General features: G+C 42.8%; 1 protein-coding gene across 1 annotated transcript; it reads right to left on the bottom strand.

Annotated features, from left to right (window-relative positions):
- LOC110431628 (autophagy-related protein 3) lies at window positions 3,070-7,605 on the bottom strand. The gene is made up of 10 exons (XM_021450810.1): window positions 7,297-7,605; window positions 7,129-7,199; window positions 6,718-6,834; window positions 6,462-6,628; window positions 6,284-6,369; window positions 5,832-5,883; window positions 5,671-5,736; window positions 3,759-3,889; window positions 3,568-3,685; window positions 3,070-3,367 (listed from the first exon to the last, which is right to left on the bottom strand). The coding sequence occupies exons 1-9, from the start codon at window positions 7,455-7,457 to the stop codon at window positions 3,592-3,594; spliced, it is 945 nt and encodes a 314-aa protein (XP_021306485.1). The 5' UTR covers window positions 7,458-7,605; the 3' UTR covers window positions 3,070-3,367; window positions 3,568-3,591.

Genomic DNA, 15,690 nt, shown 5'->3' with positions numbered 1-15,690 from the left:
CCACAAACCTCCCAGTGGCGAGGTAGCTACATCCACGTCGCTCTCAGCGCGGCGATGTGTGAACCATATCGAAAGAAGAGCAGGGGGGCCATGGTAATAAGCCAGCTAGGCTACTCGCGGCTCCGACTTTTTCCGGACTAGTCAATTCCATTCCTGTGCGTGCGTGATACTCCTATACTACTACGTGTGCCGAAGCGAGCGACGCAACGACCAATCTGCGGTGCACGTCCACCACCAGCTGCCAGGCCCTCTCGCATCGCATCGCATCCCCCCGACCCCGGGGCAAAGCAAGCGCACATTCGCCATTGGCGCCGCGGGACAGCGACGACGGCGTACGATTGCAAGCGGGGGCCCGCGCCGGCGGCGGGGCCAGACCAGAGGGGAGATCGGCGGAGAGAGAGAGAGGCCCCGGCCCCCGCGGGCCGGCCGACGCCACACGCCACCGACACCGCATCACATCGCATCGCATCAAAGGCGAGCCCATGCCGCGTGCCGATCCTGCGGCGAGGGTGCGCGGGGAGCACGCGCGCGCACGTGGGGTGGGCCGGATCAGTTACCTGGTCCGTGTCGCGCCACCGCCGCGCCGCTCGGCTCCCGGCTCTGCGAGGGGGTGATCGGAAGGAGTGCAGGTTAGCTAGGGAGTTGACACGTGTCGCTCTGTCAACTTCTCAAAGAACGGGGATGATACGCATGGGTCGGGGAACAAACGTCCGCGCATCATCATGCTGTAAGAGCAAGTATAATGCTATAAACCGGCTAAATACTAAGGTGAATAAGAGATGAGAGAAGAGAAAGTAAAAGTGAGTTGTAAGTTTATAGCCGGCTCAGACGTAAGAATCAAAAAAAAATATAAAAAAAATAAGTAAATCATGTATTAATATCGATGAGCTAATGGGCTGCATGAAAACGGTAAAGCCTTCCTTTAATCGGAACACGACGCTGTACTCACCCTCATTTTCTGATCTTGTGGATCGGAGATCGGGAGATCCCTATCCTGCCCTGAGAAGGCCACCGCTCATTCAAGCATGAAGTTAAACCAGTTTGATCCGCCGGTGGTTGAAGGCCGCTGGTATACTGGCATCACTTGGCATGCTCCGGCCGGCCGTTGCAACCGGCCACCGCTACGTAGGTACCTAGCTAGGGCCTTGTTTAGATTTAAAAAAAGTTTTTAGATTTTGAGACTATAGCACTTTTATTTTGTTTGACATCCAATTATGGAGTAACTAGGCTTAAAAGATTCGTCTCGCGATTTACAGACAAACTGTGCAATTAGTTTTTATTTTTATCTATATTTAATGCTTCATACATGTGCCGCCAGATTTGATGTGATGGAGAATCTTGAAAAGTTTTTTGTTTTTGAATGAACTAAACATGGCCTAGGTACTACCAGTAAAGCACTCACTCTGTCTCTAAACAAAAGTGTCGTTTTTTACTTTTAGACATCTTGTTTGACCATACGTTCTATTCAAAATTTTTGTCTAAATATCGTCTATTTTGTTATGACTTATTTTTATCGTTAAGTATACTTTAATAATTATTTATTTATTTTATAATTTATAGAAATATTTTGAATAAGACGAGCGGTCAAACACAATATCTAAAATTAAAAAATATCACTTTTTTGGGACGGAAGAGCAACTCCAATAGTTTGGGATTTTTTTTCACGAACCATGGAGTTTGACAACTCCCCAAATGTTATGCCAAAGAAAAAAAGATTAATCTCCAATAGTTTGTCATAATTTACTTAGCAAAATCAAAATTGAGCCCACAACCTGGTATTTTCTCGCGGGAACTTTCTTTGTGCGCGTGTTCCTTCGTATGCCCACAATCTCAAGTTTAATGAACATTTTTATCCTGTTTTAACATGTATGCTATCTGAATTTATCAGCTGTTGCAACATATATTAGATTTTTGTATGATGCTAGACGGCAAGCAACTAGTATGAGCATTTTCCATTAGAGCAAATCTTTGTCGATACAAGTAGAGTAGAAAATTACTCACTCCGTCCCAAAATAACTGTCATTTCGAATTTTCGTGTCGAAAGTTTGACTAGATTTATAGAAAATATGTACAATATTTATATCTCCAAATAAATTTATTAAAAACTAAATTGAAAGATCTTACCATAAGGATTAATACTTTTTAATATATATTTAATCAAACTAGTTTCTCAGAAAGCGAGAACGACAGTTTTTTTTTAAAACGGAGGGAGTATTCTACATGTCACATCACAAGGAGCAGGCATTCATGGATCGAGCAGAGCAACAACAGTATTCAGTACAAGAGCATATGAGGAGTCGTGTCGAGCCAGGGAGAAGGTGGCGGCAAAGATCATGGATCCGCATGGACGAGTCACGCGCATATATGCGCATGGAGGGCTGATTTTTACCAATTTGTCAAAGATGCCAACCCCCTCTACCAAACTGTTGGAGTTGCTTTTTTTTTTCTTTTTACCAAAAAAAAAAAAGATACCAAAGCCCTTTAGCAAATTGTTGAAGTTGCTCTTAGCATCCAGCTGCAGTACTGAACACTGCACACGTATTACCGCTGCAACTGGACAAGGTTACCACAGCCACTAGCTCGATCCATCGCCCGATCAAATCCGAACAACCAACCCCTTTGGACACAGGTGCGCCGACCTGTACGACGCTCGTTCACTCGCTTCTCAACCCCACAGTACCTAGGAATTGACCCGGCACATGTTTGGAGTAGGTACTATCAAACGTTTTCTCATCGCTCTCGTTCACCGCACGCGGCCCGGCCTGGATCGGCGGCAACTAACGAGCGGCAACCGGCGCGGCACGCGGCCGGTGCGCGCTTGCGGCGTCGTACGGGCGAAACACCGCGGCCAAAAGCGACGCCTCGCTCCCCGCGAGCCACGCGCGCAGAGCTGCTGAGCTCGCCAGGGCAGCGGACGAGACGACCGATCGATCCAACGGCGCGCGCGGCTCTCGCATCGCGCGCCGAGGAGATGGACCATGGACGTCCGTCGGGATCCTTTTCGGTTACCTTTTTGCTGCGCGCCGACTCCATCGGGGGTGGCGTCCATTGGATCAACACGTTGCGAAGTCATCAAAACAGAAAATTCATTCTACTGCTATCTACTGTCCTCACTCGAGTAAGTGATGCATTGCACTTGCAAGATTTATGGTCCCACGCACGCCGAACAGATTTATGGGTTTTATATGAATGGATACACAAGCTGACAGCGTTAGAATGTACAAGGTGGGGTCTTGCCTTTGAGCTTTCAGAGTTTGTTCACAAATGCAAACCAATCCAAGGCACCAACACAGATGCACAGATATTCAGCCACAAACAGGCAAATTCAGCCTTCCTGTGCGTGCCTTCTGTAGGGTGCTTCGTTTCCCTGAGAAAAATGACAAAGCAAACAAGCAACTGCTATGAACGCCAGTGCACAAACAGGGTGGAAAATCGTACAAATTTCACAAAGTGTTACACTCTGTAGAATGACTCGGGCTCTTTGACAAGCAAATCTGAGCACGTTTTTCTGCTATGTATGACGTGGGAAGTAAACTATCATCAGATGACAAGAGCTTCATGCTTTACCTTCAGGCTTCAACCAATCAATAATCAGCTTGTACTGCCGAGGTCGACGTCCATTGTGTAATCATACTCGATAGTTGGTATGACTGTCGCTATGAATTTCAGAAATATGAAAAGGTACCTATTCACAAGAGGAGCCAGAAGTTAAAAACTGGTCAAAATAGGGGTGATGCGTAATAAAAGACTATTATTACTTGTCAACTTCTGGTTCCACTCCACCCGACATTGGAACGTCGATGATCTTTTTCATCACAGCTGCATGTTTGCACGGGTGCACTGAAGCATGCTTTCCAGCCAATAAGTGAGGATGGTCTTCAATAGTCACCTGTGCAATATACATTGTAGTATCTTAGCGCATTGGCCATTATAGAAGAAAAAACTTCACTGTTTCGCTGGTGTAAGGCCTTGTTTAGTTCCCAAAAAATTTTGCAAAATTTTTTAGATTCCCCGTCACATCAAATATTTAGACACATGCATGGAGTATTAAATATAGACAAAAATAAAAACTAATTGCACAGTTTGATCGGTATTGATAAGACGAATCTTTTGAGCCTAGTTAGTCCATGATTGGACAATATTTGTCAAATACAAACGAAAGTGCTACAATGTCGATTTCCTAAAAAATTTTGGAACTAAACAAGGCCTAAGAGAAAAATGGGACCTGCTTCTGACACTAAATAATCATCTTGAATGACATTACATAGGTAGTCTATAAATAAAGCCTTCAAATGCATGAAGCAACTATATGGATATGGTCCTATGATGGAAGAACCTATCTTCTTCCTCTCCTAGCACCAGCGGCAGAGCATGACGTGAAAGCGGTGAGTGTTTCACTGCTTCTATTAGCTAAATTAAGTTCCAACTCACAATCGCTAATGTAAACGGGTTGAAAAGAAAAGAAAAGAAAAGAAAAAGGCAAATAGAGGAAGGGCCTTCAATGATCCATGAGCTCTGAGCCCATGAGCACAAGATATCACAGTAATGGCGATGCCCGAGCACAGCGACTGTATGGATATCTGCATTACAGCTTCAAGCAAGGCGAACGAACTACTTATGTAGTTTTTTAAAGAAGGGAGAAGAGATTCGCACATTTGGCAGGAACCTAGATCAGAACGTGACAGCTCATGTCACAGGATTTTACTGCAGCAAGACATGATTCGGTCATTTGGCACTGGAGTTTGCTCCTGGCAACAAACCTTCAGCACAATCCTGGAATGGGCTAGTAGTAATGGACTGGACTGCATACAGAGCCATGTGAGGAGCACCCTTATCAGTGAGGAAACAAAAAGGCAACACATGTTCATCCATATATGTTTGTATGCACATAGTCCTGCAGTGCCCCCTTCAAATTTTCTTGGCGAGAAAGGGAGGATGCAGAAACCAGGAGGCTATAATGTGACGGATTCCACCACTGTCTAACCACTACAAGGCAGGTTGGCACGCTTCGCTGCGCCTGCTGTGCACATGCTCCAACACACATCTTTTTTTATGAAACTCCAACACACATCTTGACAATTGTGCACAAGGATGAAGTGGTGGTTTGCATTCATGCTGCTGTAGATCGCAAGTCGAGCAGAGAAGATTTGTTGTGGCCAGGAACAACAGCCATATTACATTTCACAGCGCATAGATCATATGCACAAGTGCTTAGCATAATGGGCCAGCCAACCAGAACATGCAAAACCACGTTGAGATATCGCCAACGGCATGCAGCGAGTCCATGCAAGAGAAGAGAAGAGAAGAGAACGGGAAACTGTCACCAGGCCACCGTCAAGGCATCAACACGCGTTACTGGGCCATTAGCAGGCAGGGATAGAGGTGTGGCTGTGAACGTGAATCCTCCCGCGGATATAAATTTTAATATGACACATTGCAAAATGAAAAGATGAACTACATTTAGTTCCAAAAAAGAATATACAATTGTATATCCTGTAACCCGTGACACCAAATTGTTTCCTTTTTCTGATCAATCTATATAGCTCAACTCTCAACACGAAACATATGTCGTAAGGTTTAATTCAATATATGGTAAAGTTTGTCCTACCCGTGCATTCCGTTGAGTATATCAGAGAATCAAAAGAATAAAAGGAAACAAAATGAAATTACCGTTTTTCGCGCGTGGTCTTGGCTGATATCTTCAAACACAAGTTCAGGCTTTAGTGGCATTCTTGACTACAATGGCAAAAAGAAATAAAAATTAATCAAGTCAGGCTGCAACAAGACCACAGTAACTATATGCAAGAAGCACTTGTTATGTACAAAATTACCTCATCATATCCAGTCAGCCAGACGCGTGGGGTTTGGTAGTATTTGTCATACCTGCAATAGGATCATTAATTACATGTTTTCTAATTCAAGTGTGGTTCACAAGAAGTAAGAACTGCTTTTCACACAAACGTATTAATTAGCCAATCTCATCTTAGAAACAACAACTGCACTTTCAGGAAGCAAACACTAACTAGCTAGAACTTAGAAACTTTTGGTTGCAAATCAGATGAGCGTCATGCTTGCCAATCAACTCATCATGCAATAAGCATGCAGTTTGTATAATGTATGCAGGCGTCAAAAGACACAGCTATTCGAAACACAAAACTTGGCTGGTACAGAACAGAACATTAAGATGTCTGCCACAATACACCAATCAGAAAACTAGTGTACGGTTGGACCCAACCCTGAAAAGGAGAATTGACCCTATCCTGTAGGCAATAAAAGATCTTACGTTATGCTAACATCATATGTTCTGGTATGAAGGATGTTGTCATCTTCCGGTTCTTCTGCGACGAAGTATGATGGCTCAGCAGCAGCCTGAATTTAGAACAGAAAGGCAAAGCTGGTATCAGTAACTTTGTCAGCTTCACTTAGCCCTGTTTAAGATAGGGAATTGTGATCTTTCCTACCAAATTATTCCCTGTGTCTTCATAAGTGTCCATGTCAGGTATATCTTCCTCTTCCTCTTCGTCCTTACCACCGCTAAAGTAAGAGGGGATAGACTTTATTCCATCAGATCTCCCTATATCCAATGTATCCATAGAGGGAATGTCTTCCTCCTCTTCTCGCTTTGATGCTAACATAATCAATGGACCCAAAAAAAAAACAGTTAAGATCGTATATTTCAGTGAGTGGAAACAAAGCAGCACTTATAAGGATATTAACCTTGCACCCCATGTGTTGCAAGCCAGCCTTCGCCATCCTCATCGTCATCCAGAACCACCTCGGCTCCAGCTGCATCATACTCTTCCTCAACCGAGATGGCACGTCTTAAACAGGGCACTGGGAATTCATGAACTTTCAATGAGTGAGATATTCGAAAGCTACAAGCTTTAAACAGTAAACTAGTAAATTCAGTAGTCTGATGGCATGAATGAATTCCCTCTAATTTCCTCTATTTCCCGGTGTTTATGCTTCAACTACTCCAGGATTTTTGCTAAACTAGCATGCTTGATCTCATCCACTGCATCAGGTTTCGGAAAAGAAACCTAAGAATTGTCCAATTCTACCCACCAATAATGCAGCATTCACAATACTCAACTTGCGCAGACAGGACTCAGTTCGGTAGCAGCATACCATTACGGGTGACGAGGAACTGCTTATCGGCGGGGAGATACGGCTTCCTCTTGCTTGGATCGCCCGCTTCCCTGCGAGCGCACGACACACACACCAGATCAAGTCAACCAACCAATCAGCAACAACCCAAATCAGTTAAGAGGGAGGCAGAGCGAGCGGAGAACACACCAGGACCAGGTGGGGCACTTGGCGACGAGGTTGTCGCCGGCGAGGATGAACTCGGGGACGGAGAGGACGCCCTTCTCGAGGAACGCGGAGACGGTGCGCGGGGCCGTGACCCGCTCCACTGTGCCCTTGTAGAGCTCGTAGACCTTCTGCTTCACCTGCATCGTCGCCCCCTTCTCCTTCCGCTCGCGGCGTGGCGCGGCGCCCGGACCAGCTCTGGCTTCCTTCCTCTCGACGGAGACGAAGGGGAAAGCGTAGAGAGAAGACAGATGAGTTTGCTTGCGAGCGCTGCGGTTACGCTACCGGGGGATGCTATGTTCTACGCTACGCCACCGGGATTGGAACACGTAATGGACTTCTCCTGGGTCCTGGGTTTCGATTTGAGAGTTCTCTGTTGTGGGCTTGTGGGCTGTGGCAGGTGGCTGGGCCGTACGTGGCTGGAAAGGACCACGGCCCAGACATCCTGCTTGGTATCTTCTTCTTCTTCTACTACTACTATTGCAAATCTTATCTTATCTATAACTCTTATAAAGCAAAATTCCACTATCTATTTCTCTTGATATGCAAGACGTGTTCTTCAGCAGTCCACTATCAACTCTACTATCTATTTCTCTTAAATTACAAAGTGTCCACCTCAGCATTTCTCTTAACATGCAAGGTGTCTACCTCAGCAATCTACTATCATTTGCATTAAAGTTTACTAGTCATGGCAGAAAGTACTTTTGGTTGATTTATTGTAAAAGAAAAATACTGCTGAATGGCTGACAGATTCGGCTGATAAGCCCAAGCAAACAAGTTGGGAACTAAGCAATGTATTATTACACACAGCTAAAATCCATTAGCCATACAATTGCAATATCCATGTCAGTGAAACAAATAAGTATTTTGTTTATCTATGTCATCATGCAGTGTAATCCAAACGCATTCTCGCAACATGTAGGGTATTCTCCTAGTTTATATTATGCACATGTCAAAACGTATATTTGATTCGGTGATCACTGATTCAGTTGAGTTTGAGGATTCAGTGAGGTGGTGATTCCGTGATTCGGTAGAATAATTGGATATTTGATTTACTGATTCAGTATTTACAGTCTTCAAATGCAACTTTTTTTATACATCTCATCTAGGTACACACCACTTGCGCGCAGACAAACCTACAACTATATCTAAATCTGAAGACCGCGCCCTTAGAGATCGTCGGGATCATCTATGTTACCATAAGCGGTGGGCACTCCATTCGTGTCTCCACATATGAGAAGGTATTATTTAGGTCTTGTTTAGTTCGCAAAACTTTTCAAGCTTCTTCAATCTTACGGCACATACATGGTGTATTCAATATATATAAAAACAAAAACTAATTGCACAGTTCATCTGTAAATCGCGAGACGAATCTTTTAAGTCTAGTTACTCTATGATTGAACAATGTTTGTCAAATAAAAACAAAAGTGCTACAGTGTCGAAATCCAAAAAAAAATTACAAACTAAACCCAGCCTTAGGGAACAACCTCAAGTGAGAGATACGAGTGTAATTCCTAAGAATTGAACTCGCACTGCCTGCATGTGTACCCACACCGCTAGCCACCTATGCTCGGTTCTCTTCAAAATACAGCTTGATTATGAGCCTCTTCACTTGTGTGACAATTTACAGCTTGATCAAGCATGTTCATTTGTCTGAAAAGCTATGGCTGAAAGAGAAAAACACTACTGAATAGCAAGAAAAACTCAAACGAATAAGCTCCATGTTTATTAAGCGGGAATACTTACTGAGTGAAATTATCAAAAGCTTCCAAGCCATAAAGGATCACAAAGTTAAAAGCAAAACTGTAGCTCGTTGAAGCATTTTATAAGTTCCCTGTGAGCTATATTTTGAACCTTGGATTAGACTTTTTTTTGCGAACGGAGGATTAGACTTTTTGTAGGTGAGAATACCCAAGAAATCTGCTTGTTTGGAGTCTCAAGAACTAAAATAGTCTAAAGTTTAATTAATTGCTAAATTTAGACCATAGGATCCAAATATGACCATAGATGATGAAAATGTATAAGTTTATATCTAATAATAAAAAGACAAAATTTCTGCCATATTTTTTCTTTCGTCTCTTCCTTTCTTCCACCTCTTCCTCCCCAAATCAGGCCCGGCTCGGTATGGGTCTCGTTGCCAACAGATTAAGAGTAAGGAATAGAACAGAAAGAAATATGGGATTCTATATGTAAAGATATTAGTGAGAGGACCTTGATAGTTTTTGAAATATATCAAGGTTCATAATGCAAAATTTTTAGATCCGAGTGGGTTGCAGTTGGGCCGGCTTCGTTGTGGGTTAGGCCAAACCCATGCAAGACTGTTTTTTCTTTTCTTTTCTTTTTTTCTTTTTTATAAAAATAGAGATATTGCAAAATTCATCAAAATCATAGAAAAATCATAAAAATTTCAAACCAGTTTTATGGCACAACTAAATATTTCATAAACCTAAAACTTCATAGATTATTATCTAATGAAATCTTGCCGTTTTAAAATTCAAGAGAGTTCTCAGTTACTGGTGGACAGACAAATCCTTGACACATTGACAAAAAATTTACACGGTTGGTATCATGCATAAAAAAGCTACAAAAGGTCGATATTAAGTTATAGAAGCACATGTGTATTATGAAAAGTTAAAGTTATGATATACTTATAGCTATATAATTATGTGCTTGCACAGAAAGGAAAAATATACCAAGGTGTATTTCAATTTGATACAGATTTAGTAAGACATTATTATTTATTTATTGTTAGCATTAACTTATACTATGGATGTTATGATTATCATAAAATAAATTATAAAAGGATAAAACATAAGTTGATATATATCTTCAATGTCAACATTTTGCATAAATGCTTGATAATTTTTCTCTCCCATTACAACACACAGCCATATTTGCTAGTAACTAATAAATTCATAACCGGACATAGGTGCATAGGTATAATATTAGAAAATAAATAAAATGAATATGCAAAAGGATAAATAATTTGAATTAGTTGTAATTGTTAAACACGAACTTCTAACATTCTGGCCCATAAAAGACCGCCGGTTATATAGACCAAGCGTTTCATTATTTCGGTGCGTATACATTCATTTGGTGGCGCCACCACATACAGTAGGTACGCGCGCGTAGCTGCGTGTTCTCTTGCTTTGTCAATTTCTTGGGTGGACCAGCAGCCGGCTGCCGGCCGGTCATCTCGCTCTGTGCCCAGTTTCTAGTTGCGCTTGTAACGCTTGTTGTCCACTGCATCGTCATGCACGTTTCGTACAGCCGGTTGTTGGCATGGCACTGTTATCAAGGCCAGGGCAGTTCAGTGCCCTCTTGGCAACGGAACTGTCTCCCTCTTTCTCATCGTGTTCTCGTTAGGTGGGCACAGGGAACCCTATGCTGCTACAGTATATCATGTCGAAAAGAAAACGTGACTACGTACTATGTTGCTAGTAGTAGCATGGTAGACAGATTTGGCAGGTAGTCAGGTACACCACGTATATACCAACAGTACCAGACAGTCAATTAAATTAATGAGGAATACACATACACCACGTATATATACCAGATATAGTCAATTAAATTAATGAGGAATACATTTATTTAAAAATCCAACCGTACCCACGCGGAAACCAGCCTGGCCCTCAATATTTTGATTCGAAAGTAATGCAGCGTACTGCTGTATCCGGAAAATTCGTTACTCTTGGTGCGATGTTCGTATCAGAAGCTCTTGGAAAATTTTGGAGACTAAAATACGGTACTACTGTATTTGGAAATGTAGAAATTTCTAACAAAAGTACAGTTTTTTTTTGCAAACAAGCTAAAATGTTGTTAAAAAATCACTAACGTGAGAGCTATATCTTTCACGGAATTGAAGCTAGAAAAATTTTGTTAGAAAATTACTGCTAAAATTTCTAACGGCACTACTGTATTTGGAAATTTTGTTAAAAAATACTTTTGGAAATGTCAGAAAAATTTCTAACCGGTAGTGATGGTGTATATCTGAATTTATCTAAATGTACGTAGTAGCAATGGCCAATGGGTGTCAGTATAACATGCCAGCCAGCAACACTCTAAAGACCACCTCAACTTATTATTACTGAGTAATTCAGGAGAAACCATGGGCTTAATTAATCACTTCATCGCCACCTCTTCTAAAACATAATTTCTCGTAGTCGTAGACTCGTAGCTCCCCATGCTACGGCTGCATAGGCAAGGGAAAGGAGGCCCTGGTTTTCCAAAAGCGTCACATGTGAGAGAGATGAACTGTCACGCTGCTGCTACGTACGCATCTCATCATGGCAAGTGAAAGATCAGCATCTGCGATCGAGCTGACCGCTGCGTGGGCGTCCATACCACTGCATATGATGAGCACCCGTTCCAACAGTAAACAACTGTCAAGGCTGCTGCTGCTGCTGCTGCATCAGACGAGCACGAGCTCATGATCCATCCATCTCCTGATGCCGCGCGCGCGCTGCCTTGCAGAGAGGGGTTTCCGGTTTTGTTCTCCAGCACCCAGTGACGAACATGCAGGCCAGCAAAAGGTTGATCCATCTTGATCTAGTCTAGTAGAGACACAAGTGTACGAGTTGGGGGTCTGCTAACCTGTGTGGTTTCCCTTTGCTTTATTCCTTGCTTGTACACGCAGCAGCAGCACAGGGTACCCCCATTGCATGCAGTAGCTTGTTCTTGATCCGGGCCTTGTTGTTCCTTTCTTTTTTTTTTCTTTTTTCTTTTTCCATGAAAGCAGCAGAGTCAAGCAAAAAAAATTGCACCCTTTGTTTGTTGTCCAGTCATTGTTAACACCCTTTGGCCACGGTTGCTGCTTCCTCCTTTTCCAAAGCCCTCGCTAGCTAGATCTTGACTAATGACAGATTATCATGCGCTTGTAGGAACATCTGGGCGATATCCATCATTAGGCTGAGATCCATACGTTTCTAAACCATCTTTGAAAACAGAGGATGGTCAAGCAAGCTAGCTAGCTACCACATGCATGCCTATCAACAGTACTAATTACCTATGCTGCTACCTGCGTAGTATGATAAGCACTGTTAAGCTTTATTAGCGAGTATATATATGTATTTTGCTTTTGTCAAAAGCATCCATATTCGTTTACTAAACCTTCTTTCTCAGCTTCAGTATTTCGTTTACACAACATGATGAGGTTGTGATACCAACTTTGCAACCAGCAATACGAGTTCAAAGATTTGCTTTGGCTCCCCGGCCTCTCGCTTTTGCTTTAATTGCATCCATGATGAGGTGCTTTTGTGTGACTGCTCTGCATGCAATTTTCTTGTTAATCCCCATATGAAATGCAGGTTGATGTCACCTCATCATGTGCTATTATCTCGTGGAAAAAGGAAATTGGGCCGGAGCAGGTCAGCGTCTCACAAAAAGACGAAATCAACGTGCAGTACCACCATCACCATGGGCTGCACTGTGCATAAATTATACAAACATACTGTGGATGTTACTTCTGTACCCTGCAGTTTGTTGGCTCTGACATAATTCGCCCCCCGACAAATCAACAAAAAGATATGTTTGTTACTCCTACTAAATAATTGTTCTTGTTAGTTAAGAGCATTCTTTCGACAAAAATAATTGATTGAGGTCTGATGCTGTCCTTCCTTCAGAGAAGAGGAGAACACAAGGGTAAAGTTTATTTTTGCTCTTAAGGGCATGTGCCCTCACTTTTCCACCCATTAGATTCGTTTTGAGAATTGTGCAAACACACATCTTAATGCGAAACTGCTTTGAGATATGTGTTTCCACACTTCTCAAAGCGAATCCAATGGATGAGAAAGTGAGGGTATGTGCTCTTAAGGGAAAAACCGCCTTCAGAGCACAAGTTGATCTGAATAACCGATTGTTACTAGCAAGCAGCAGATGCCTTGATCTGAATATTTCTGACTTCTATATGACAGAATAGAATTTAACTACCAGATGGTATAAGAGGTAACCCCAGCTTCAACGGCAAGACATTTCATCTAGCTAGCCTTCAATTGAAGATTAGTAAACACATTTCTGATTCTGAAAGCAAAACGGAAATTCTGAAAACATGTTTATCTTGGGACCCCTTTAGAATATAGGAATTTCACAGAATCATAAAGAAAAATTCCGCTTACAGAATGCCGAACGCAGTAAATTTCACGCAAAGTCGAAATCAAAAGCTGGTTAGTTTACACCGCAAGATAGATCAGTGTGGTCTGCAGAAACACTGTTTTCACGTCAACCTGTTGCAACGCATTGCAGATTCTAATAAAGCTACAGTAGCTGCGAATGCAGCTGCGCGAGAACCGTGTCCTTGTTGAAGTATGCCTCACAACAAGAGAACGTGACTCGTCTCGTCATGATCGATCTATCATCTATCCATATCCTCACCAATCAACATGTGACAAGACAAGTTTACAGGCAGAAACACAATCGCCTAATTGCTTTTGTCACCGCAATTACCGTCCTGGACCGAATCACCGATCGCTGTTAGTGAGATTCACGGAACGGAACAGGACGGGACGCTGGATGCAACGGAACGGAGATTTGTCAGAGGTAGCGGCGATCTCTCACCAGCCGCGACAGTAATAAATCGATCGCTTAGGTAAACCTTTATCTTCTTCCTTGTTTTCACCCACCGTCGAAACGTGCATGATGACACTCACAATGTAAGACTTTATCATAGAGTCTAAGACAATTAATTACATACTATTTATAATATTTTGCTAATGTAGCAGCATATTTATTGAATAGAGAGATAGAAAAAATAAGACTTCAAATCTTATTTAGACTTTAAATCTACATTGTTCGAGGTAATAAATAACTTTAGACTCTATGATAGAGTCTGTATTGTGAGTGCCCTGAGATGACGTGCATTCTCCCCGGAATCCAGGTGTTGCAGTGTAACCGGTCGGATTTGAACCGTGATCGGAGTAACAAAAATTGGAGAAACCAGGGCCTTGTTTAGTTCAACCTGAAAACCGAAAAGTTTTCAAGATTCTCCGTTACATCGAATCTTGCGACACATGCATGAAGCATTAAATATAGACGAAAACAAAAACTAATTACACAGTTTGCCTGTAAATCGCGAGATGAATCTTTTGATCCTAATTAGTCTATGATTGGACAATATTTGCCACAAATAAACGAAAATACTACAGTAACGAAATCCAAAAAAATTTGCATCTAAACAAGGCCCAGGCAAGAGTTTTCATGGATGTGTCAATAAGAGTCCGAGGTACCGATTGCTGCAGCAGTGCTGTGGCTGCTGCTGCAGCAAACTTGCCTACATCTGCCGATGTTTTTGAGACCTCGACCCTTGCATCTTCTTATGTCTTATTTAGATGCGAAAAGATTTTGGCTACTGTAGCACTTTTATTTGTTTGTGGCAAATATTGTCCGATCATAGACTAACTAGGATAAAAAGATTCGTCTCGCGATTTACAATTAAACTGTGCAATTAGTTTTTGAGCTCTTTTACAGTGGTTGGGGGTACTTCTTGGTTCCTCTTGGTTCCTAAGTAATTTATCAGTAATAATTAGTTTTATGAGTAGAAGGTTAGTAGGGTAATTGTGCCTGCCACAACCCCTCGCCACGCCCACGCGCACCAATACCCGCACGCACTCGCCCAGGCCTCGCCGTGCCCATCCTACCCTGCCCTCACACTCCATCGGCATCGCGCATTGCCGCCGCCTCGCGCCCTCGCCATCGCGTCGTGCCCTCGCCCTCGCGTGGCGCCGTTGCTGCCGCTCGCCGTAGCCTGCCCTCGTCCTCGCGCGGTGCCGCCGGTGGCGGCCTGCCCTTGGCCGCGCTCGCCGCTCATCGCCATACGTTCTCTTGTCTGTGATTGCTTGAATGGCAAAGAGATTCAGTTCAATGCATTTCAGCTTTTACGCATAGCTTCTCATCTCCGACTTTCTTTTTCTTGAAATAGTCTCCGACTGCTAATTGATGGTATGATGCTGTATAGAACGGACAAATACTATCTTTCGTTGTTGTTACTTGATAGCTAAACTAGCCAGAATTGGAGTTTGGTTGAGCCAGTTAAAAAATCGATAATGGTGGAGTTTTCACGGCAGATGTTGAAGAGTTTTAGTGGTAATATTCGCAGAGGTCTTTGCTACACTGAAGAAATCTGGAGGATGACTGAGCAACTGCCGCTGAAGGCTCTTATTCCATTATTTGCCTTTGTTAAATTTCGATGCCAATTTTGGGTTAGCGCCTTGTCAGCTAAGCCACAATACTTCGAAACTGGTGATGCAGCAAGTTAATGCCTCTGCAAAAATCCAATCCAATTCACTTCACTCGGCCATGGATCAGCATCAGGCCAAAGCAGCTCATTACAAGCAGACATCAACTAGAACTAAAGGTATTTTTTTAGAATTTTAGGGCCAGGTCCCG

The sequence above is a fragment of the Sorghum bicolor genome, chromosome 1, assembly GCF_000003195.3.
Source record: "Sorghum bicolor cultivar BTx623 chromosome 1, Sorghum_bicolor_NCBIv3, whole genome shotgun sequence".
Lineage (NCBI taxonomy): Eukaryota > Viridiplantae > Streptophyta > Magnoliopsida > Poales > Poaceae > Sorghum > Sorghum bicolor.
The sequence above is the reverse complement of the archived record's forward strand: the minus strand, read 5'-3'. Positions and strand labels throughout refer to the sequence as shown.

What these genes read in the sequence shown, in the direction of transcription:
- LOC110431628 (XM_021450810.1), bottom strand. Translation starts at nt 7,457, where the DNA reads ATGCAGGTGAAGCAGAAGGTCTACGAGCTCTACAAGGGCACAGTGGAG. An exon ending in GTTCCTCGTCACCCGTAATG is followed by an intron (nt 6,835 to 7,128) that starts GTATGCTGCTAC and finishes ATGAATTCCCAG; the next exon opens with TGCCCTGTTTAAGACGTGCC. An exon ending in AAGACCACGCGCGAAAAACG is followed by an intron (nt 3,890 to 5,670) that starts GTAATTTCATTT and finishes TATATTGCACAG; the next exon opens with GTGACTATTGAAGACCATCC.